Source organism: Gymnoscopelus microlampas (assembly GCF_963454915.1).
Source record: "Gymnoscopelus microlampas genome assembly, chromosome: 7".
NCBI classification, from domain to species: Eukaryota; Metazoa; Chordata; class Actinopteri; order Myctophiformes; family Myctophidae; genus Gymnoscopelus; species Gymnoscopelus microlampas.
The window spans coordinates 17,306,076-17,332,428 of NC_139944.1; the positions used below are offsets into that span (position 1 = coordinate 17,306,076).

General features: G+C 41.9%; 1 protein-coding gene across 1 annotated transcript; it reads right to left on the bottom strand.

Annotated features, from left to right (window-relative positions):
* Window positions 1-9: 9 nt before the first annotated feature.
* Window positions 10-23,524, bottom strand: pcsk1 (proprotein convertase subtilisin/kexin type 1). Its single transcript, XM_084062193.1, has 14 exons — window positions 23,020-23,524; window positions 20,809-20,913; window positions 20,452-20,574; window positions 14,436-14,582; window positions 12,570-12,646; window positions 12,182-12,270; window positions 11,576-11,748; window positions 11,047-11,259; window positions 10,461-10,561; window positions 9,138-9,371; window positions 6,636-6,793; window positions 6,232-6,365; window positions 1,162-1,314; window positions 10-436 (listed from the first exon to the last, which is right to left on the bottom strand). The coding sequence occupies exons 1-14, from the start codon at window positions 23,215-23,217 to the stop codon at window positions 32-34; spliced, it is 2,310 nt and encodes a 769-aa protein (XP_083918319.1). The 5' UTR covers window positions 23,218-23,524; the 3' UTR covers window positions 10-31.
* Between the last annotated feature and the right edge of the window lie 2,829 nt (window positions 23,525-26,353).

Below are 26,353 nucleotides of genomic sequence, written 5' to 3' on the forward strand. Positions count from 1 at the left end.
CCTCTCCTCTCCTCCCCTCTCCTTGGGGTCTTCACTGGCTGTCGTCAGCTACCATGTTGAGCAGCGCCTGCAGCAAAGAACTGGGGTCATCTCTGTGCCTGTAGAAGCCGTCGCTGTAGTCGTTGTAGAGACTGTCCTTTGTATCTTGGTATTTGTCGATCCTGTCCAGAGCCTGGTAGACGTTTTGAGGCAGGCGGTGGGCAGGTGGGGACAGGCTCTTCTCCAGGTGTTGCTTCCCCCAGGAGGCGGCCCTGGCTGGGGTTTGGGGCCCAGAGGCCACCATCTGCCTGTCGAAGGCTGTGTGTAGGAGACGCAGGAGGGCCAGGGAGGGAGAATAGGGTGAAACAGGGGTCTTTAAGGGCTCCTGCTGGGGGTTTGTGGAAGGGAGGTCTTGGGTGGCCTGGGTCTTCTGAGGGGGGTGAGACTGCGTGGGCTCCTTTGCGTGATCAGATAGACAGAGAAGGAGCGGTTTAGTGGAGTGTTGTGTATAAGCATTACAGGTAAATAAACAAGACTAGTCTAAAAGTGCCATTAGTGGCCCCTAGAGGTCATGTTTCTCCAGCTTTCTATCCATTCGATTTAGACCATATATCCTGTATGCAAATAACACTAAGGAAAGGTCATGGAGTCACCAAAACCAGTAGGGGTCATCTTCCAGGGAGCATAAAGGTACAATCTAGCCAGTAGTTTTTGAGATGCATTTTTGGACCACAGTGTTGGATGGCCGGACCCACCGACATTTCCATTGTCGGAGCCCTGCCAGACTGGGGTTAACATGCTTTGAGACAGTGGTCTCTTGTGCTGCTCTTTAGATATTGATATTAAAAGCGATAGAAGTGCAACATTTCCCATAATGCCATTGCCACCACATCATATTATTTGCCTATTGGCCTGGCGGAGATAACCACTTGAACCCAGTATATACATAGTTGACTGGTGTCCCCCAGGGTTCTATAATAGGTCCATTCCTTTCCCCCGCTCAATACCAAATCTCTTCGGTGAAAATAGCCCATGTACATGTGAGCTTGTAGGTCGGCTATTTCCTACATATATTTATGTATGAAACTTTTTCAACGTGGAAACTATGATTATGCAAAATAATTGCGATTATCTCAAATAATTGCGCGCAGGGCGAATTGTGCCAGGCCAAGTCCTCCTTACCTCCATCATGTGCTCAACACCGCGCCGGTCGTTCTGCACGGCGTTGTAGGGAATGTACACCCTGGGTTTCTTCATGTGCTCCGGCTTCTCTGACGTTCCGTGGAGGATGAGCTTCCAGCTCAGGATGCGACCCTCGTTCTCCATACGGCCAGACTGCGTGGAGGACAAAATGGTGGGTTGAACTTCAGGAAGAACCAGATGGTGTTCTGCACAACAACAGTGCAAACTAACCAACATGTTGAATGAATTCCTGCACACTGGAAGACCTCAATGACAACATTTATGGATGTGATTTAGGTGTGCCATATTGTCTCCGCCAGGCCGGACGGCCGAAGGCCCCGTTGCACGATCAGCGTGAAACTTTGCACACACACTACCAGTAGGCCAAGAATCAACCTCTTGGTGGCGCTAAAACAGGGCCCTTCACGTTTTGGCCTATAACTCTTGAAACATAGGTCGTACAATCAAACATTTTTTTCCTGGATTCCTCACAACTTCCCATATAGGCCCGACCATTAGCCAACTAGATTTTCCACCATTTAGCGTTTTCTTCAAAACACACTTTTTTACAACTTTTGTACAAAACTCACACAAATCCATACACATTAATTTGTGGGCCGTGGGTAGACAGCCCGGCCTGGCGGAGACCTGCGCTCCGAGGAGCGCACTTTTCTAGTTAAAATGATTCATTTTAATAATCTTTTTTTTTATTTTTTACTTGAACCACAGAAGTACAGAGCCAACTCAGGTCCAGTTTACCAAGCCTAGAGGGTTCAAGTGGTTAAATATAGCAGCAACATTGCGAATATAGCAGATCTACAAGCCCAGAACATGGCGTGGGGAGGTTCATTTGTAGGCAGGCAGGGTGGAGCCTGGCAGAATATAGTTACCATTAAATGATACGCTTCCGGAAGCCATCCAAAAATTGTTTTGGACAAAATTTGTATTGATTTATTGTGATTTGTGACTTTTATTATTATTCAAAAATAATAATAGTAACAATCAATCAATCAATCAATCAATCAATCAATCAATCAATCAATCAATCAATCACATGGCCAGTAGGTGTTCAACTATTTCATGTGCCAAGCTTCAGAATTACTTTCAATGCCTTGTTCACAAGGCGGATGGCTTCCGGAAGCGCATCATTTAACTAGATCCTGCCAGGCTCCGCCCTGCCTGCCTTGCGAATGAACCTCCTCACGCCATGTTCTGGGCTTGTAGATCTGCTATTTTTACAATGTCCCAAGATTCCCAACATATTCCCAAACAGCAGCTCTTTTGCTTGCAATTGTCTGTCTGTGTTTCCTGAGAGTTTTGACTTAAAATCAAATTGCCTTCATGGATTATTAAAGTTGAACTGAACTGAATTGAACTGAATTGAATTGAATTGAATTGAATTGAATTGAATTGAATTGAATTGAATTGAATTGAATTGAATTGAATTGAATTGAATTGAATTGAATTGAATTGAATTGAATTGAATTGAATTGAATTGAAAAACACCCTCAAATGAAGCTCAAAAGGATTTGACATAATATACATACATGGAAGAGAGAAGGCTACATCTAATCTAATAATATTAAAATGAAAAGTAATTGTAAATGCCTTGATTTTCCTGGAAAACAAAAAACATCGGTTTGACGCCAATGTGGATCTGGGACCTAATGCCATTCAGTGAGGACATATCTATGAAGTATGACTCGAAATGTAGGCAAGGTTTCAACTTGACTTGACCCATTCTCTACTATATCTAAAAAGATATAAAATATATATTAACAAAAATGTGTGGAGGTACTTCCATGGCCTACAGCGTGCACAAGAAATCTGGTCCACTAAATGGGTGTGCACAAAATGTTTGAAAGTAACAAACACAAAAATATATATATATTTCTAATTGTCAATAACAATACCCTGTTCTCCCAGAAATAATGTTAATGAATAATACTTCTCCAATGCGACGCTGCTGGCGTTATCTACCCAGAAATACATTTTGGCTGTGGTGATATCATGATTCAGTCTAAATAATTATTGGCAACAATTAAAAGCTCAATATCACCAATTAAATGCGCCAAAATGGATTAATCACAAAAAAGCCAAACCTGTTTTCCATTGTGGTCTATTTTAAAACAAACAACCCCCGACAAACTATACAAACAACCATACAAAAACACAATAATTAATATTAATAGTGGAATACTGCTACTGGTGTGAAGTCAGGTTACAGAAACCACGGCGTAAAAATAAAATATATAAATATGGATTTTTACCACTTAAACCCACTAGACTTAGTAAACTTGACCTGCTCTATACTTCTTTCCGTCTAACCAAATCTCGATGTTCACTTAATGTTTTGGATGTCCCCCAGAATAAGAATACTGGGGATAACGGCATGGCATCCCTGTGGAAATTGGTCATATTGATGACGTCACGCTCAAACCGATGGTGTAAGTCTTGCTCAAATATTGCGGAACGGTGGGAAATATTCAGGTATTTATTTGGCCTACTGGTAGCGTACACAAGAAATGTAGTCTTGCCTCTTACAGAGCCAAGCCATAAAAAATATTATTTTGTAATAGAAAATAACAATAACAATAACTCTAAAGTCATGTTGATGACATTGGTCTTGCCCAAATATGGAGGGATGGTGGAAATGATATCTTACGAAAACAGATTGTGGAAAAAAGTAACAAAACCCCTCTCAACAATATGTGAAAAACATCAGTTCAGTAGTTTGTCAGTAGCCGTGCCTTAAAAAGACAAAAAACTAAACAAAAACCAGTTCGATAGGATGCCTTTTCAGCAGGGTAATCTGGGGGAGTTAGTGTGAACCTCGGTGTGCACATTACGGTCAAACTCCTAGCAGCAATTCCTCCTGCCAAACACTTTAGTTTTTTGGCAGGCACTCTTATTCTTCAACAGAGACGGCACCATACGCGACACAACAATCCTGGTGTGATTGAGATGTTGCTCTGCCTCCCCGGAAGCCTGGTTGCGTATCTTGGGGAAGCATATTCCCTCCAGAACCTTGAGGCTTTTTAGGAGAGACATTAACTTGCTCCTTATCTCGTCCCCTGCTGTTTGCATCTGTCTCTCCATGTCCATCATCTTCTGAACTCTTCCGGTCTGAGCCTGGTTTTCCTTTACCAGGTCCCTTTTCTCTTTGTCCCACATGTTCTCCTTTGTGAGAATCTCGTTCCTGAAGTTGTCATCCATATTTTGCTGCTCCTTTTCCCAAAGCTTCGCTTTGACTTCCATTTCATTCGTGATGCTAGCTAGCTCGGATTGGAGTTTTTTATACAAGGTTTCTGCCTTTAAGGTCATTTCCTTCCTTATACTATCCATTCGGTTGAGGTCTTCGATTCTCATCTCTTTGAACAGTTGAATCTCATGCTGATTTTGTATGTGCTGTTTTTTCATACGTTCAGCCTTCACACTCGCTGCGCTAAGCAGTTCTTTCAGAGTCTGGTTTTCTTTAATCTTTTTCTTCTTCTCCCTCTCCCACTGATGCTTCTTTGTGAGCAGTTCTGCCCGGAAGTGATCTTCTATACTTTTTTGCTCCTTGTACCAAAGTTTCTCTTTGTTATTAGATTCATTCTCGATGTGGATTCGCTTTCTCCTTTCGTTCTCTTCTGACTCCCTGATGGTGCTCAGTTGCTGCCGGAGCTCTTCGTTGGCCGGTATCATGCCTCTGGTTTTCGTGAGGGTGCCATTGAGCTCCTCCAAGTTCTTTTCGTTGCTTGCCTTCTGTTTGACGAGATTCCTGTCAATGTGTCTCATCTTCTTGTTTTTTGCAATCTTTTGGCTCCTCAGTGCCGGCATTGCAAAAGTGCGACAAAAGATGATTGTGTCCATGTCCTCGATCCTATCAAATTCCTCCCTGCTCCCTCTTGCATCATCCAGCAGTTGATTCAACTCCGAATCCTCCTTGCCAAATGCACCTCCTAACTGTTTGCCCACTTTATCAAACTCTGTATCAAGTTCAAGTTGATCTTTTGCGATTTGGCGTTGAATTCGTGTGTTAACGTGGCCCATCCTTGAAGCCATCTTGTAGCCTTAATGTCGTACCCCTAGGAGATCAGTGTAGATAATGCAGACGCCTACCAGATTCAGCCAGATCCTGCAATTGCCTAACTTCACGGATGTAAATGAGTACAAGCAGTGGAGCTTTTCAGACCTATATACATATCATGTGTGACGTGTTACGACGTCACCAGCCGTGCTGATTAAGGAGGTATATGCGTTTCCATGGCGATCCCACTATAACTAATATCTTTTGACAATCCCAAGTGGGTTTTTGTAAGGCGTGGCCAGCTATAGAATAGTATACACTCTACCAGGTGACATGAGTCTTAATAGTACACACTCTACCAGGTGACATGCGTCTTAATAGTATACACTCTACCAGGTGACATGAGTCTTAATAGTATACACTCTACCAGGTGACATGAGTCTTAATAGTATACACTCTACTAGGTGACATGAGGCTTAATATCATACACTCTACCAGGTGACATGAGTCTTAATAGTATACACTCTACCAGGTGACATGAGTCTTAATAGTACACACTCTACCAGGTGACATGAGGCTTAATAGTACACTCTACCAGGTGACTGACTGAGTCTTAATAGTATACACTCTACCAGGTGACTCACTGAGACTTAATAGTATACACTCTACCAGGTGACTGGTGGTTCCACTTGTATACACTCTCAGAGTTACAGACCTGTTAGGGTCCATTTGGACCCCCTGGTGGTCCGCGGACCCAACGTTGAGAACCAAGGCGTAACGAGCAAAGAGTTGAGGACGCTTTTGATCCCCAGCATGCACTCAGGGGATGTAGTACAAATGAAAACAAAATGGCTGCCTAATGTAGCAGCAGAGTGGCTCAGAGCCTCTGCCTATAAAACCAAAAGCCAAATAATACAGTATCTCCCTGGGCCAAGGGGGGAGGCTAGTGGTTAAGATGTTTGTCCCTTCCCTTCCCCCACACAGGAGACCCAGGTTTGAATTCTGGGCGTTACACCGAGGGTCCACTAACGCTTCTTTACAGCATGTGTGCAACTCACCGTGTCTGTGATCTTTAAGGTCCAGGTTCCGGAAGGGTCCTCGCCCCACGTGTGGACAGACATGAAGTCCCAGTTCCGGAACCCGTTGGAGGACGTGTCCCGCTCTCGCTCAGCCAACAACACTGTACTGGTGCCTGATGGGAAAGAACAGGGAATGATGAGACTGTATTGCAAGCCGTTTTAGAATGTGATATATAGACTGGATACGTGTTCCAGATTATCTGTAATTCAATTCTTCCTAGTCAAAATGAACATTTCAGATAGCTACAATGACATTCTGCCTATGGAATTGTAAAGAAATATGAGTGTGTGTGTGTGTGTGTGTGTGTGTGTCTGCGCCGCGTTGTGAGCTTGTAGATGTGCTGTTTTTAATTGAACGTTGGAGGGTTGAAGTGTCGGCTAACCTGACGGAGAGGTCAGTGTGATGTGCAGGTCTCCTCTCCTGGTGTACTCTATGCTGGCCTCCACCTGCACGTGTTCAAGTGAACGCACCATGTTCTCCTGCCCTGCACAGGCCTTGGTGGGGATCTCTATAGTTATCTCTCCTGCTGCCTTCAGTGCCCTTTGGGAGGAATTTAAAATACAGGGTCTTTTTTTGCGTGGGAATAAAACAACCTTTTCTCAACCTTTTCAGGCAGTGACCCCCCACAATAATCATATATGAACTGGGGACCCCCACCCTGATAAGCACTAGGAACGTAGGACTTGAGGCATTAAATGTAGTTTGACTCGGTTCCACAGATAAATATTGTAAAAATAGCCGTTCTGCAAGCTTGTAGCTTGTAGAACAGCTGTTTTCAAAATGTTTGCCTCTTTCTTATATTATTTGACAATTTGGCCAATGTTTGACCAGTTTTTGTACTACTTTTGATGCAGTTCTTTTTTGGTATTAAAGGTCCTTAAATGGTCACTTCACTGTCATCTGGGGACCCCCCAAAATCATGTGTAGACCCCCCTGGGGGTCCCAACCCACAGGTTGAGTAAATGTACTTCATTACTGTCCACCACTTGTCAGTAGTCTCACAAGCACACAAAGATTACTCATAGCTATTTTCCATACCATACGGGGAACAAAATCTGAATCCAATTCAGAGTTAGGGTTGTCACACTATTTCAACATACAGTACAGTAGTAGATGGAGGTCAGATGTGCTGCCTGTATTGATTCGAGAAGGTTTTTGAGGAGGCATTTAAATGATGTTTTCACATTCGGTGCTAAAACCGCACTATAACACATTTGATAATACCCCTAGCGATAGGTACACAGCAAAAATTCGCTGCCCACATTCTGCCATTCAAAGACATAATCCCTCTCCTTTTCCTGCTGAACATGAATGAAGGGATTTCCATGTGCAAGCTGACATGAAGCTAGAGGGGGTTGTGAGAGCGGTGGAGAATCAAATCGTCAGGATTAAAGCCAGCTAGTCGAGACATGGTTGTAACAAGGTAACAGCCACTGGGTGTCAGCGCTATTGAGTCTCATAATCCAAAGCACATGGGCAAAGGGACGCTAGAAAAGAACAAATATCAACGATCAACCCCACTTTGGCATCAACTGAGGACAAAGCATGGCTAAAGCTTTTGCCCTTGACCATTTGGAGTCACTAAATACATTAACCTTAGCGTCCCTACTTTGGGCATGTCGTAAAGGCAATTTTTTTAATTAAATAGCAGATCAACAAGCTCACAACGACACGTTGTGAGCTTGTAGATCAACTATCTCCAAAAAGCCGAGGTATAAAGGATTATGTGGTTAATCCCAAAAAGATTGTAAACAAACCCTTTAGTCAGATAACAGAGGGAAGGCTCTACTGTACTTCCCTTTAGCACTGTCCATGAGTTCACTGCAGGACACAGCTTAGCATTCTGTTATTAAATTCCATTCCATTTATCAGGCAACATTTAGTGTGCAAAGTTAACGATTGCAGTAAAAGCAACATTATTCCGTTTCCTGTTTAAAAGTATGATTTATACTTTGTCGCACGACACGTATCGCGTGCCCAAAATAGGCAACCTACAAGCTCACAATGCGTCGCGGATGTGGCGTATCGTGAGCATCCGCAATGTATTGTGAGCTTGCAGGTCGCCTATTTTGGGGCGAGTGATACCGTTGTGCGACAGAACATAAATTTGGCATTAGTGTTTTGTTATTGCCGCCATGGCTCCACATGAAACCCAACAGATGTGTCCTTAGCAACGCAGATGGTTTTTATCTCATTTCATTGTTGGAACCTAATGTTTACGACATCAGGACATCAAATTCATTCCCTGAAAAATGAAGCACTCAAATAAATTAAGCACCAGAATCAGGCAATGGTGCGTAGACAAATTGATGACCATGGCATGTTCATAAAACATTGAAAAAAAATAAAAGAAAGGAGAAATTAAATGACTATTTAATAACTAAATGTAGTCCACAGATGTCTTGTACGAGTTCCAGGATATCTTACTTTTGGGTCCTGGCCAAGCAACCAACAAACACTCGACAAGAAAAGCTTTAAATTGGCACCAGTTGCAAAATAAGAAGAGTCAGACTAAAGCTGAACTTATACTTTGTCGTATAACCAAAAATAGCATAATCAGTGGTAACTCCTTAGATGTTCATACTCCATACCAATGGTTCTCAAAGTGCGGTCAGGGGACCCCCATTGGGGTCCTTGAGGGGGTTCCAGGGGGGCCCAGTGAAATGAGTTATAGCATCAAAATAAGTTGCTATTTTCAAAAAATCTTGAAAGAAATGTGAAAAACATTGAACATTTTTGAAACATTTTAACAAAACAAATCTTGTATGGGTTCCCTGGCACAAAATATTTTCAGATGGGAATCTGTGGCCAAATACATATTCATTTGGGGGTCCTTGACAGGAAAAAGTTTGAGAACCACTGTATACTGTATAGCCGAGCGTACCTGGGCTGGAAGGAGTCATCCCGGACGATGCACTGCTTCTTCTCTGGGGCGTGTTTCCAGGTGGCTGGGTCAGCTAGGTCCACCAAGGCTTTGGCGTTGAGCAGGCCAAAGCCAAAGCGGCTGTTGACCATCAGGCCTGCTCCGTTCCTCTTCCAGCCTGGGTTGTTGGCCAGAGGGTCAAACTCTGAGGTCCACACCACTATGTGCTGCAGGTCTCTCCACGTCAGCTCTGGGCTGGAGAGGTACAGGAGACCATTATATATGGCTGTCATCATCATGCCATTTTACTTGACCATTAAAGGGATATTTCACTTCCAGAACCACAGATGTGTGTTTTCAATTAATCTAACATGGTTAAAGTGGAGTTTGAAGTTACAATGGGTACAGATATATGGTCATGGTCTGATGAAATGAATATCAAATATCTAAATGCTGAATCGAGCAACTTAAAAACTGTCTGGGGTGCTCACAAAAGCCAGAGTAGATGTAAAAAGGAACCCAAATAGGTTTGAAAGTGAATTAACTGTCGCACAAATAATTGCGATTAATGATTTTAATTGGGTTTTTGGCATTGAACATTGGAACATATAAATACAAAATTAAATTTCTGTTTGGCTTTTAGGCTTCATAAACAAACTGACACATTTGATACATTTATGCTTTACAAATAAAAACAAATAGTAGAATTAGCCGATGGCAACAAAAAGTTCTATATCCCCATAGCAATCATTGCTATAGAGTGTTTGTTCAGAAACAGGGGTCTCTCCTGCTCTTTAGTAAAGAGAAAATAGACTACATTTTCAGTTTGGGAGACCAATTTCATGCAATCAGGAGACAGAGGAACTGATACAGGATAGAGGGAGAAAAAAACAAAACAAAACAAAAACATAAATTGGAAGTGATGACACAAGAAAATAAGTAGACAAAATTGGAACTGGAACGCTATAGAATTGAAGCTGATAAATGGGTTCTCTCTCCTGATTGGATGAAATTGGTGTCCCACCTGAAAATGTATCTGGTGTTTACTAAAGAGCTGGAGGGATGGGGAGACCTCTGTTACTGAACAAACACTCTATCAGCAAATGATTACTATCAGCGAATTGAGCTTTAACTTTTTAATCAAAAAAATATAAAGAAATACAAATACACGCTCTGGGTTAAATTAACACTCAAGGATTTTTACTGTGTGGACAGTGACTCACAGAGCAAACAATGATTCCTATAGGGGTATGTATGTAGTTAAGCGCAGTGATAAATAATACATGCTGCATAGATTGTGTTTGTTGAAGTTAACAGGTGATTCACTGGGTGTGTGTTGCGTACTTCTGTTCCAGTGCCAAAGCAAATATCCCAGCAGCCAGTGGGGCAGAGGCAGAGGTTCCAGTGTGCGTCTCGGTACATTCGTTGTGTAGATCCGCGCTAGTCTGTAACAAGAATGGGGGACAAAAAAAAACAGAAAAGATGTAAAAGAAACGATCCGACCGCTATACCCATATATTATGGTCATGTGCATAATGGGACTGACTGACTTCAAACTCGGCACATGCATCGGCAAGGACTCAAGGGAGTGTGGTGCCTGCCGTTGAGTCCTTCGGATATGCGGTTGTTTAGTTTTTGTTGCATTCCTAAGCCAATAATTTCATGACCGGTGAAAAGACGCTAATGTCCGGCCGCCGCCAGGCATCACATTATTGGCTTAGGAATGCGACAAAAACAATCTCCATGAATTCAAGTCTCCCTGGGGTGTGTAATCGATCGGGGGAAAGAAAAGTCATTTTGGGGGTGAACTATCCCTTTAAGTAAAACATTTTAGCACTTTTTCCACCACTGGACCCCACAGGTTGGGAACCAACTGGCATACAGGAATGGGGTGAGCAGCAGCCAGCAGCAGCGCAACGCCACTACTTACAATCCTCTGGTCGGTGTAGTCTCCACTGCTGTACGCTGTGGCCAGGGTGGAGGAGCATTTCTCAGCGTACCAGGGTGACAGGCCCTGCTGGGATGCACTGCTGATGGAGATGGTGTAGATGCTGTCCGTGTAGCCGTCACAGTCACAGTTGTCCCCCTGCCGCCCGCCGTTACCCGACGCCCACACAAAGATGGAGCCTTTGCCCCCGCGGCCCTGAGGGAGACACAATGGTGTGATATTATTTGTCACAACACATTTATTATACATTTTTTTATATCGTTGCTGTCCGGCAGGAACCAGCTAACTTTTTTTGTGCTTCTGACAAAAGCAGCTAACTCCATTGGGTCCTCAAACTTTCTGCTAAACCAGCTAACTCCAGCAAAGGGGGTGTAGCTAGCTGGTTTTGCTGACTCCAGGCTCCACCCCCTTTTGAGTTAGCTGGTTAATGCCGGACAGCAGAGATACATTTAAAGAAAACAACGGATCATTCAATGTGGATTGGAGAGCTGATTTGGTGTGGTATGAATACCTTCTGTATGCCGTATTCAAAGGCCTTCTGGGCCAAGCGGCCCGGACCTTCCACTGTCTTGCCATCATCGTTGGGTCCCCAGCTGGCACTGTAGATATCCACATGGTCGGGATTGAACCCAATAGAGCTGGCTTCAATGGCATCAGTCACAATCCCGTCCAACATACGAATTCCTGGGGGAAAGAAACACGACAGCTTGGTCCCTCCTCACCCTTTTCCCCTAGGCCTGTCACAATTATTACATAATCACCTAATCGCAAATTATTTGAGATAATTGCAATTATTTTGCATAATCGTCATAATTGTTGACATTTTTCAAAAATAGCAGAAATAGCTACAAGCTTACAACGCATTATAAGCTTGTAGATCATCTATTTCCGTAATTGTTTCTTTGTTGTTTCTTGTTGTAGAATGAAAATGATTAAATATGTCAGTAATTTCTTTGTATATTTAAGTTAGTTGTCATATCTGCTCTGTGAAATCTTTTATTACGCACACACACACACACACACACACACACACACACACACACACACACACACACACACACACACACACACACACACACACACACACACACACACACACACACACGTGACATCCTACCTCCAACCTTAGCATTGTATGCGACCCCAACGCCACATTTGTTGTTGTCTGCCTGCATAGCGATCTCACCAGCACACCTGGTCCCATGCCTTAAAGCACACAGTCAACAACAAACACACACCACACACACACACACACACACACACACACACACACACACACACACACACACACACACACACACACACACACACACACACACACACACACACACACACACACACACACACACACATTTAGGACAATAGATCATTCAACTATTTCTAAAACTATTTCTTTGTATGATTAAGTTATTTGTCATATCTGCCCTGTGAAATGTTTGTTTCCGAAGCCAAACAGAAATATAAATTGTATATACTGCATACTGTAAGGTCAACAGCCAACTTACTTGTTCTCATTGGTGGAGTCGTATCTGGGGAAGGGGTCCGGGTCATTGTCATTGAAATCATAGCTGGCTGCAGCATCCTGTAGCACATACACAAACAAACAAACAAACAAACACAACCAATAACGGATCACTGAAATTTTCGGATGATTTCACTACATCCTCAGTGATGAAGATACTAGTTAAATACTTTAGGTGACCTGCTAACATTTCTGCTAAAATCTGCTAAAAAATGTGTATTTCCCTTGTCTCTATTTTCTTTTGAAAATGTTTTGATTTATTTCTGGGGGAAAAAAATGTAAACCAAGGGGATATTTACTCAGCAGTCAGCAGCAATAAAAATGGTTGCATTACCTAAAAATGGGTCTACAGTGCCTACATGTGCAGTGCCATGCCAAGAGCTTGAAAGAACACCCCTCCTCCTCAGTTCAGTTGTTGAAGCCTCTGTCTGTGATTAATGAGTATTTCAGTTAATTACAGAGGGAGTCGTCTTCGTCAGCCCCCCCCATTGTACATCTGTGCTGTTTGAAATCAATCAGATGCATGGAGGTTTTCCTCTCAAAAGGACAGACCATACCAAATGAAGTGTCACCTCAAATACGTTATCACTGTAATTACCCACCACACACGCATGCTAGCACTCGCGCACGCACTCGCGCACGCACGCACGCACACACGCACGCTCACACGCACGCTCACACACACACACACACACACACACACACACACACACACACACACACACACACACACACACACACACACACACACACACACACACACAGCTTATTAAAATAAGGACTAAATCATATTTTCACATAAAAACTTTTTTGAATAAAAAAAATATAATATGAAAGGGGAAATGTTTTCGATCTACAAACAGATAACTGCATCATGGGTCGCCATCCGTAGCAAACATTACTGTTGCAGAGAGCTTCACCCTTGGACACGTGTCTAGGAGACCAGATTGCAGAAATCCTTGGAGGCGTTATAATTTAATATACTGCATTTATTTGTGTCTTTATGAATCGCCTTGTGAGGTGTCAACGGCCCAGGGTTGCTATGGGAACGACGGGGGGGCACGGCGACAGCGCTGTTGCCACGGAAACGGTGTCTTACGTCACCGTTTCTCAGCGTTGGGTCTGGTGACCACCACCAGTGGTCCAAATGGACCCCCCCCCCCCTCCTCCACTCTAACTCTGAGAGCGTACAAAAGGATCCATTCGTTTGAGTTACATTAACACTGAGGATTTTACAGTGTAGATTGGGGTACCAGAGTAAAAAATAATATTTTGGTCTAATGCACTGTAGAGCAAATATTCCCCTTTTTTCGTTTCCTTCATAAAATATATATATATATACATATTTCAAAAGATTTTAAAAAATTTAAACAAAAAAATCACAACTTTTCATCAATTAAAAACAATTCCAAATTGTTTCGAAAGTATTTCATTAATAAAATGAAAATATCTAATTTCCATAAATAAATGGAATAAAAAGTTTAAGAAGTTGTGAAAATAGCACATCTACAAGCTCACAACGCGGTAAAAAGCGTCGCGTTGTGAGTTCAGTTTGTAGATCTTCTATTTTTACTAGTTTGGGTTCCGGGCAAATGTCTAATTTTTCTTTTGGGTCTTGAGCTAAAAGGTTTGGGAACCACTGGTCTTGATATAAAATAATCCTTGAAATGAAAAAGTTTGAGAATCATTGTCTTACGTAGTTGGGGTAGATGTAAGAATGAGTGACTTACGTAGTTGGGGTAGATAGATGTAAGAATGAGTGACTTACAGTACATAGTTGGAGTAGATAGATGTAAGAATGAGTGACTTACATAGTTGGGGTAGATAGATGTAAGAATGAGTGACTTACATAGTTGGGGTAGATGTCGGTGTGGTTCCACTCCAGTCCGTCGTCCAGGACGGTGATGACCACTCCTTTCCCTGTGATGCCTTTCTTCCACACAGGGATCACATGCAGGTCCAGCTTAGGCAGTGAGGAGGACGTCCGCGTGTCTTGCTGGGAAAGACGAACAAGAACACAGGAAGATGTAAAGCAGGGGTTCTCAAACTTTTTCATGTCAAGGACCCCCAAATTGATATATATTTGGCCGCGGACCCCCATCTGAAAATATATTTCCCTGTCTCTATTTAAGCCCTGTGTTTGCATCAAGTTATGGTTGGTCTGTAAATCCCATGTTGAGCGAGTCTGTATGTATCTGAATGTCCTATCTGTCTGTTGCCATTATTTGGAAGTACCTTGCTTTAGTTTAATAAATACTTTGTGGTTAAAAACGCTGTGGTTTCTCAGCCCTGAAGATATCACACCACTTAAACCCCAGCATCCGTATTGTGGGGAAAGCTTTTGCAGAAAATAGCAGATTGACAAGCTCGTTGTCGATCTGGTCAACCATATAGGGTTTAAATGGTTAAACAAGCTACGGCAGTTTAACCATCTGTGGAGGAGCTCAGAATCGGGACAGATTTTTGGGGTATGTTTTGACAACATACTTTTAACCACTGGAACCCCGACATGCCTATTCTGGGGGGAACATTATCAAAAAATTGTCAAGCAATAAGTAGATCTGATATTCTTGGCAAAGAGATTTAGACCGAAAGAAGTGGTCAAAGTACAGTTGTAGCTCAAGTCCAGTTCTCTAAGACCAGAGGGTTTAAGTGGTTAAAAAGGAGCTGAAAACAACATAGCCAGTGGTCATGTGCCCATAATTGGACAGTAGTGTATCTCAATGAAACCTTCATACAGAATGTTTTATTCCCAGGCCTTGTAACTATTCAAAATGACACACAAAGCCATTTTAACCACATTAACAACAGCGTCCCTATATTGGGCAAATTGTCCTTTTTTTATCGCGGAAATAGCACAACGTGTGCACAACATGTTGCGAGCTTGTAGACGCAACTATTTTCGATATTCCTCGTACTACGAAGTATATAGGATTGAAGTAGGGATGTCCGATATTATCGGCCTCCCGATATTATCGGCCGATATTAGCATAAAAATTGATATCGGGAAAATATCGGTATCGTTTTTTTTTTTTTTTTGCTTTATAAATAAGTTACAGGAGTTCTTACTGTATATGGTGTGTGTGATATGAAATTTGAGCTTACCCTAATCACAATAATCCCCGCATATATCGGTATCGGTTGATATCGGTATCGGTAATTAAGAGTTGGACAATATCGGTATATCGGTTATCGGTAAAAAAGCCAATATCGGACAACCCTAGATTGAAGTATATAGGACTGAATTATATAATGGCGGTGTGTCAAAGACATTATAGCCCACTCCACACAGCTGAGCACAGGCCCCTCGGAGCTGTCAGAGGTCTGAACACACTCAGTGGTTATCAGGTAACAATGAAGCATGCTGAAAACACAAAAGGTGGCATCCAAACTATAGCTTGGCCGGCTGACACCGTCTGCCATCTTTTCCCTATTGACCTTTGGAGAAATCCATTACCAGCCTGTTGGCTTTTCTTTTGTCCCGGAATCATCCACTCCTCTGGCCACTTGGAGGGCCGACAGCTGCACAAAGCCTCATATCTCTGTAGTCTTTTCTTCATCATCCAACACACAGGCTCTAATAATGAAGTTCAGCACAGTGGTTCTCAAAGTGGGGTCCTTTAGGGCTGTGTTTGTCAACCTTTTTGGTGCCAAGGCACACCTAACATAACTTTAAAAAGAAAAAAAAGGAAAGAGACAGTGTCTTTGTTTGAAACTTCAGTCCTTTTTTAGAAAAATACTTAATAAAAAGATTTGTAAAAATAAAACAAAAAATTTGGCCACAATACAACTGTCTTAGTGTGAAACTTGAGCTTGTTTTGCTGAACACAGAGTTTGTATCCTGGCTGAGACAAGCACACACGGAGCTCCCAGTTGACCACTACAGACTCCAGTCTCCGGTCCTTGCAACTCCCAGGGAGCATGTAGACTAGTCAGTCAGAAACCCTGTATCTCCATATTTCGTGCAAAAGTAGTGAAAAAAGGAGATTTTCCAAGCTATTGAACCAATTAAAAGTGTTAACAACAGCTTGTGACTAAATAATGACTACATAGCTTCTTCTTTTTTTTCCGCATTTCCTGAAAAGTTAACAATTTTGTGCATACAAGGTTTTGTCTCAGACAGAGACAATATGGTATTGTGAAAGCGATGTTTGGGGCAACCAGCATAAATTGGATAATCAGCGGGAAGCGAGGAATGATGTGTACACACACACACACACACACACACACACACACGCACACTAAAATCCAGAGTGTTACAGTAATTCAACTCTGAGAGTGCGCAGATGGAACCGAACAGGTTACAGGACCATTTGGTTCCATTTGTTGCTTCAAATTTTAAATGAACACTCTGAATTGTACAGTGTTAGAGGCCCAAGGTCTGTCTGGGGAACAGGATGATTCAGAGCAGGAGGCGCGACTAAATAAAGAAGCCGAGCCGCTCTGTGCGCAATATGCACACACTGCAGGGCTCCACCCCAAGATGTGACTCATACTGAGATGTACCCCCCCCCCCCCCCCCAAACCCCCCTCTACCTATCTATCTATCTATCTATCTATCTATCTATCTATCTATCTATCTATCTATCTATCCATCCATCCATCCATCCATCCATCCATCCATCCATCCATCCATCTTTTTCTTCCTCTCACTTCACTCTCACTCTTTCGCCTCTATTGATCTGTTGATCTTTTGTTCTTATCTCATCTTAACTACCTCTCATGGTATCATCAGAAAGGCAGCAAACTCCATCTCTTCTCCAAACCTCCAACCTGTCCTACTGTACTGTATGTTTTAATGTCTTCTTGCTGTCTTGGCACATGACGTCTACAGTTTGGCTTGTTGTGACACGACAGCATCAAATGACTCACTTGCTGACTGTTATAGGGGCTAAGAAGGCCTTTCCATACCCCCCCCCCCCCCCCCCCCCATGCACACAGTTCAACTGTAAAGACAAAACACTCAATGGACAGACTCAGCACACACAGATAGTGACTCTTGTGAGGTGTTTAAACATGTAGTGACAACAGCACAGCTATGGGGTGCACTTAGAAAGACACACACACACACACACACACACACACACACACACACACACACACACACACACACACACACACACACACACACACACACACACACACACACACACACAGAGTATACGTGTTAAACGGCCACATAGGGAGCAAGTACAACTACAGCATGAGTCACTCCCTCCGAGTAGAACGATGGCCTCGGCCGATAAAGAATGAGACGCTCTGCTCATCCGGCCTGTATAGTCTCATCTCTCTCTCTCTCTCTGTCTCTCTCTTTCTCTCTCTCTCTCCATCTCTACCGTGACATCTTTCACAGCAGCAAGCTGCTGCTTCCGTCACCTACAGCAAGTCCCCCTCACATTCAAGTTGCCCTTTCCTACGTCCCTACGTCATTCTCCCCCTTTCCACACACAAATCTACTAACTACACCATCGGTGGTTCTCAGATATTAACTTGTCAAAGACCCCCAAATTGATACATATTAAGTCGCACGTTGATGAAGTATAAAACAGGGCTAAATGGTTAAACTGTTCCTCATTTCGGAAACGTGGCAAGGAGCCCTGGGAGTCCCTGGCGTTAAGAACTACTGTATGTTCCATCCTTCCTCATAAACTCCACTCAACCATAATGCTGTCAATCCTAGCTGACATCAGTTCTTCCCTTTACATAGCCATATATATACATATACATATACATATACATATACATATACATATACATATACATATACATATACATATACATATACATATACATATACATATACATATACATATACATATACATATACATATACATATACATATACATATAAATATTACACGAGTAACCTGAAGGCAATTTTCTGTCCTTAGTTTGACAAGCCCCACATTAAATTGGGTCTTGTGCGGAAATAGAGTAAACAGTCCTCACAGAACAATTTACATTAGTGTCGTCAGCTCAAATGGACACAAATGATTCATGCCAATTTAGTTCCTTATGTTCTGCAGCCTGTGACTCATGTCCAGTTAGTGAAGGCGCAGAGAAAATAATACATGATACATTATCTCTCTCTCTCTCTCTCTCTCTCTCTCTCTCTCTCTCTCTCTCTCTCTCTCTCTCTTTCTTTCTCTCTCTCTCTCTCTCTCTCTCTCTCTCTCTCTCTGTCTCTCACACACACACACACACACACACACACACACACACACACACACACACACACATACACACACACACACACACACACACACACACACACACACACACACACACACACACACACACACACACGCGCACGCACGCACGCACGCACGCGCGCGCACGCACACACACACACACACACACACACACACACACACACACACACACACACACACACACACACACACACACACACACACACACGCACGGATGACAGGTGTTCTGAACCTCTGACCCACATAGTGCTGTTGTTACTGTTGCATCAATGACCATCTAATGGGAGCAGTGGAGTTAAAGCTGCACTCCGTAACTTTCCTCTTCTACCCCAGTTTTGAACCCGGTTTCCTGCGCATTGGTTCCATTGGATTGGTTCTGGTTCTAATATTGTTTCCATCGAGTATGAGGAAGAAACTAAACAAATAGCTGGGAGCAGATCGTCCTCAGCTGACTGTGACTTGTGAGTCAGTCTATAGTGTCTGTAAAAAACAATTTGATTGAATCATGAAAAATGTGTTTACCGTTAAGCTGTCGCTGTGCAAACAGTAAGTGGATGCTGGACATAGCTTTAACATAGAGTTCATTTCAGGGTGAAAACAAATCCCATTCTTAATGTGAATGATGTAATTCATAGCTAGTGGGATATTGGCAAGGTGATTCTAATCCAAAAGTCTGGGATAAAGAGGAATGTGTTGGTAATGGATCTGTAGGGGAAGCACAGCTGTGACAATCCATTGTTATGCACCAGCCTAATGCCTCAATGGGCTAAAGAAGCCCTTTCAGGGGTAAATTGGGTCTTAATGCAGGATGCTCTGTTCTGTCCAACATTCTTGATCCCCACACTGGCAGCCACTAACAGGTGACAGCAATTAAGCGAATGGCAGTTTTGGTAAGGACATGCCATGCATACCGTATATTCTATTGTACAGGATGTTACTATTGTACCCACTGCAAGTTACATTAACATACTAAGTAGTATAAATATAAAAAGTAGTATGAATTATTACATTTTGGTTTATCTGTTTATTTTTTTGAGTATTTTCGTTTTTTTTTTTTGTGTTTTCTGTCTTCTGATTCATGTATTTTGATGTTGCTGTATGTGAATGTCTATTCCTGTTGATTACTGTGTTCTGTATCTCGGCTACATGTACAGTTGAGGGGCCTGCCCCTCAACTGTAATCCGAGCTGAAATAAAGGTGATGATGATCTATTTTTACCATTATTCTTTTTTTTACCAATAAACAACCATTTCTCTTGTGAGGACCAGGAAAAAGAAACCTGCCAAGCAGCAGCACACTGACTAGAGTAGACTATGAGAGCTCCTCCCAGCCTGTATACTGTGCATCATCATCAGTGAGTGATGTTCAGATCAGATCAGTCCCAGGGGACTGCCAACATGCAATCAGGCTGAGCAGAAGGTCAAGACAGAGCTTTGCTATGACATAATTAATGACTCACTAATCTAAACTTAGATCTGGAAGTCTGGAAGACACGCTATGGTAAAAATCAAGTCTATTTTGAGATAATAATTTCCTGCATTAAGACTAACATACTGCATGCTTTGTCGTATAGCGGCTACAACAAACATCATTTATTATAAAAAGAGGCAAAGTATGAAGTAAGCTTTAGGCTGAAGGCTGTTAGGAACATACCAGATACCACTGCTGGTTCCACATGGGGTCATCGAACAGTTTGTCCACTGGACAGTCCCTGCACTCCCGCAACGATGCTCGCTTGCTACGCTGCCTCTCGTACTGCTGCTCCGCCCACAACACCTATCAGAGAGGATATAATAGTAAGTCATTATTACTGTTTACGTAGGGGAGGGACATGCATGTCATCACGCCAACAAGGGGAAGCTAGTAGAGTCCACATTGTTCGTTTTACTCTAAGGGTGTAAAAATGGACACAAATGGACCTATGAGGGTCTTGTACTTTCCATTTTTTACACCCTCAGAGTTAGATTTGGGTCCAAAACTGAGGATTTTACTTTGTCAAATCAGACCTACCCGATCATCCTCTGTGAGCCGTTTGGTGATGTGTTGGGCACTTCGCCTCATTCTGGGAGGATGGCTGGTGTGTTTAATCAAGAAAAGGTTTTCCATGGCTCCAATCTGCAGATAAGGCAAAGTGATATTTTTTATATAGGAAGAGATATCTAGTCACATATATGGGCTGCAAAAAAACATGTTCATCCTGCATCCTGTCAAGAAATGATACGCAAGGACTTCAGTCTAGAATGTGTATGTGTATATAAACATTTGATGTTTTCTTTCTGTGATTGATGATCTATAATGTTTCTTGCATGACACTACATTGTGGTAGGAGCTACATTTAACTGCTGCTAAATCAGATAATATGCCTACTTAATTTTCAAGCACCAAAACATTATGATGTGGTGCCATACACAGCATTTCTAATTACTAAATGTCTGGATGGGTCATATGGGCAGATCCATTCAGTCAGTCATATGTCATTTCTAAATGACTTGCAGTACAGTTCATGCTGCTACACAGTAAACTCCCCTGTGTGAATTTATCCATTTGATTTACTGTAAAATAAATGACATTGGCCTATTGACAGTGACAGGCCACTTCATTGACGCAGAGAAGAGTCGAGGACAAAAGCAGCAAAGTTGTAGGAGTAGAAAGCATTTCCCTGAGAAGCTACAGGTAGACAACCTGTTGGACTGTTAGCCTACATTGATCTTTATGAACAGTGATTTTTACAGGCTTAAAACGCAGGTTTTAATTTCTAAAGACTCGAGTTGAACAGGAAACAACAGACAACGTCTGTCAATTAGAAATGTGGACCATTGAAGCCGCATAATATGACACTTGAACCGCAGAACGACGATGCTGATGATGGTGGTGAAGATGGTGGTGATGATGATGATGATGATGATGACGAACAAGACAGTGGCATAAGAACATGCAGTACAGTATATATCACAGCGGCCAGGACACGTGAAAGCTCAGTTAATCATTGACCACTGTCTTTAAGAGCATCAGGTTCATGTGAATTAATGAGCTGGTCGTGCAAAGATCCATGCACATCTAATGTGTTTGTATTGCACAACACAGGCCCGTATGAACAGGAGATAAGGCGCAGGATTGGGGAAATGAAAAAAGAAAAAGATACTCTGTTTTGAGTATAATCAGAGGTGTGTGTACACAATGAGTAATAGATTGATCCAATCTATGTGCTTTTACAAGATGACGCTGAATGTAATAATTTGGGCTATCATAAAAGCCATGAGTTTGCAGTTAATTGACATTATCAACGACACAATCAAAGAACAGGAAATTATACGATAGTTATACATTTGTTGTTGTTTTGCCTCACAGTAGAAAATTACCCTGATGTGACAATATAGGCTTATTTTATCACCCATATCCCACAATGACCATCTGCATGTTCTATTCATAAGCAGCTATTGATTCACTTTCTGCACAAACCCTGTTCTGTTCTATGTAGACAAAAATATTTAAGCAGAAAGAAAAATAAAAGCCCATCAAACAAAGCATCTCGCGGAAGTATAAAGCAGTGGTCTTCAACAGGGGGTCCAGGACCCCTAGGTGGTCCTCAGAGTTACTACAGGGGGTCAGACAAATCTTTGTGTGATGGGGAACATTAGCTGAAAATAGCAGATCTACAAGCTCACAACGCCTCGCAGCACGAGGCGTTGTGAACTTGTAGATCTGCTATTTTCGTAGAGTTGGTGTAGAGGGGAAAAGAGCGGACCAAGTACAGAGCAAACTGTCAATTTGACTAAATATAGAGGGTTTAAAAGGTTAACTGTCTGAAAATACACATTAACATGAATCCAACATTAATAGAAAAGATAATGTCTGTCAAACAAGTCTATGATGAAGCCATCTATGAAATCTATGAATAAGTTTCAACTGCAACACAATTTATACACTATGTAATGGGGGTCCCTGCTTCATCTCTCTCTCAGCTAAGGGGTCCTTTCCTTGGTCTAAAAAACGTTGAAGACCCCTGGTATAAAGGATGTATACTGCATCGTACAGCGTCGCTTGGCTACAAAGCCAAGTCAAACGGCTTGAAGATATATAAGCGCTTTTCGCCAGGCGACACAGTTGTACTCTATAGCTTAATAGGCTAGACTGCTACTTTGTGGCATAATCAGGACCGAATGGTTTGTTGGTTGGTGATTTTCTTCTCTCTCCTCCTCCTCCTCATCATCATCAACCTACCGGTCGGAGCAGCTCGTATCCCAGCTCTCTGGTCACCATGTCGGCAGCCTCCTGGCCACCGGTGATCTCCACAGCCCACTGGTTGACATACACTCTGTCCGACCCAGCAGCAGCGTCCACCATGGAGGAGACTGACATCAGAGCTGCCACCACACAGCAACAGAACACAACCACTGGACGACATCTGATCACTTCCATCTCGAAGATCAAAAATTCAAGATAAAAAAAATAAAAATAGTCTACACAATAACACTGCCGAAATGCTCAATTCCAGAACAAGATGAGATTCATATAATCCTTAATAATAAATAAATAAGCCTCATAAATAAATTCGCCTCTCAAAATACTTATTTTTCTTCTTCTTTCCCCCTCCAAAAAATAAATAAATAATAATAATGATACAAAAATAGCCTATACAATAACACTGCCGAAAGTCTAGAACAAGATGAGATTCAAATAATCCTTAATAATAGGTAAATAAATAAGCCTTATGTAAATAAATTCGCCTCCCAAAATACTTATTTTTCTTCTTCTTGTTCCCCCCTACAAGAAACAGCTGGATGGGAGCTGAGAGGACATGAAAATAATGCCTGTTATTCCATCAAGAAATGAAATCGAGCTGTAGTGGAGGGGGGGGGGGGGCGTAGTGTTGCCAGGTCTCGTGATTATAAGCGACTTTGGGCTTATTTTTCATGTAAAGTGGCTTAGTTGCTTCCATTTTTTTTATTATTGTTTGAACCAATGATTCTCAAACCCAATTTGGTTCCCAAATTAATGTGTATTTGTCCACGGACCCCGCATCTGAAATTATAATGTGTGCAGATTGTAGCCTGACAAACAGATTTGTAGCCTGACACTCATGCAGCCTGAATTTTCATTGCTGTTAAAATGTTTCAAAAATATTCCACTTTTTTTTCTCCCCTCAATTTAAAAAAAAGAATAGCAGATCTACAAGCTCACAACACATTGCATCAGGACACCTTGTGAGCTTAATGTAGATCGTCTATTTTCAAATAGCCGACGTTTATAGGTTTGCTCATGTGGCCTATAGTAGCTTCTTTTGGGCTTATTTTCTCATGCAAAATCTGGCAACACTGGGGAGGGGGTGTACACACACGTCAAATTACGGGTGCTCTGACGTCAAGCTGTGTCGTCCCCACCTGTGTGGTATAGGAGGATGTGAGCTCCAAGTCCCTTGGGAGTAATACGTCTGAACTGATGGGAGGGTGAATGATCCACCTAAAAATAACCCACTATTCTCACTATTAGATTAGAGCCTTCGGGCTTTTCTTTCTTTTTTTTCTCACCGTTTTCAAAACAGACGGTGAGAAAGCAAAAAACGACGATTTCAATGTGGAGACAAAGGAAGGATAGGCTTGTGTTGTGTGTGAGGTCTCATGGAGGTTTCTATGAGGCACATGCTGCATGTTTTAAGACAGGCCTATTGCATAATAACCCGCAGTGATGGAAGAAGTACTCGCATGTTTTACTTATAAGTAAAAGTAGCAATACTGCAATGTAGAAATTCAAAGTAAAAGTCCAGAATTCAAAATGTACTTAAAAGTACAAAAGTAGCCTATTTGTATAAAAATGTACTTAGTACTTACTACTCATTGTGCAGAATGTCCCATTTCAGTTTGAAGTTTTCAAATGTATAAAATGTATTAAAATCTTTTGATAATAGCTTTGATACAAGCTCACAATACTTTGCATCTTGATGCATTGTGAGCTTGTAGATCGGCTATTTTCAAATGGCCGAAATGTATATAGTGGTTATGTTTTGGAATAATAATCCAAAACTAAAAAGTAACTAGTAACTATAAGTTTTCAAATAAATGTAATGGAGTAAAAAGTAATATTTGCCTCTGAGATGTAGTGGATTGGAAGTAAAAGTACTGAAAATGTAAAATATCCAGTAAAGTACAAATACCTCCAAGTTATACTTAAGTACAGTACTTAAGTAAATGTTCTTAGTTACTTTCTACCACTGATGTCACCAAGATGTCACAATTTGCAGCTATTTCCCTCCCCAAATTCGTCACAATAGGACTATTCGTGAGAATGTGTTGCAACCACACCGTTCAGTGGCATACAGCCTACATCCCACGCTTATCTTACAAGATAGGCCATTTCATAATGAAAAATTAGTTTTTTTCCCCCTTTAAAAAAAAAAGCTACACACGGTCATCGTTTTATACTTTGATAAACCAATGACCCCCTTGCTCTGTTTGTCGACCATATGGGCCACAAATTAAACTTCGCGGATGAATGTTCTTCAGGACACAAACAGCTCAGTGACTTTGGCCCGCATGGTGGAATGAATGAATGATGAGCCAGGTCGTGACTCGTGACGCCCTGCGATGCAATTGTACGTCATCAGTCAGGAGGATAGGTCTAAACAGGAGTCCAATGCAGGATTCAGCACCGAGACATGTGGACAGCTCCTTATAGACCACTCCCGGAAGACAGTAGACACAGAACGATGCTGTTGTGATGCAACAGCATATTTCATACATATATATCAACCCCCCCCCCAATGTATTCATTATTATTTAGTCACTTATTATTAAGCTGGAATATTCACAACATATTCAGGGGGTGTGTGCTTAAAACAATGTGAAGTTTTAATTTTCTCACAGCAGTTAAATAATCCTTCATATTTGTCTCCTTGCACCTCAACATTTTGGGGTGGAATTTAGACTGCATTGACTGTCACATTAGTCATCGTTAATCATCATTAAAGATTTAGAAAGTAAAACATTTAGTTTGTTTGAAAACGTCAGTTATTCGAAACAAGTCCTATTGTTCTACAGACAGAAGACATTATGTATTTTCATGTGCATGAAATAAAGGTTGGTGGAGAGCTAATTTCCAAAGATTAAATGTTGCAGCATTGAGCAGAGCCATCTAAAATCATATCAGGGGCATGTGTGCATCAATATTCTACACTGTAGTAACTTAACAGATGAGTGTAAGATGCAGATGCTTTATTTTCATCTAATAATAAGAATGATAATAATAATCACTATTTGTGTATAGCATCTTTCAAAACACAAGTTAGGAAGAGAAGCGCTTCAGGGCAGTATACGATACACACCATCAGTCAGGATGTTATAAGTTACCTGTAGTTGTGGTCCCAGTTCTTTAACCTGACTAATGGCTACATTTAATCAACAAAGACCCTTGCCTCAATGCAGTGGAAGCTTTTATTGCAATCCTCAGTATGCATACATCCTGAGTGTTTAACGATGAAAAAGAGAGGGTCTTTTTGTTCTGTATGAAAGTTGGGGCATTAAAGTGATGACATTTTTGACAGTTCTGAAAACATACACTA

Coding starts and splice junctions, on each gene's coding strand:
- pcsk1 (XM_084062193.1), bottom strand. CDS start 23,217: ATGGAAGTGATCAGATGTCGTCCAGTGGTTGTGTTCTGTTGCTGTGTG. Junction 20,914..23,019: donor GATACGAGCTGCTCCGACCG/GTAGGTTGATGA, acceptor CCTTATCTGCAG/ATTGGAGCCATGGAAAACCT. Junction 20,575..20,808: donor GGCTCACAGAGGATGATCGG/GTAGGTCTGATT, acceptor CCTCTCTGATAG/GTGTTGTGGGCGGAGCAGCA.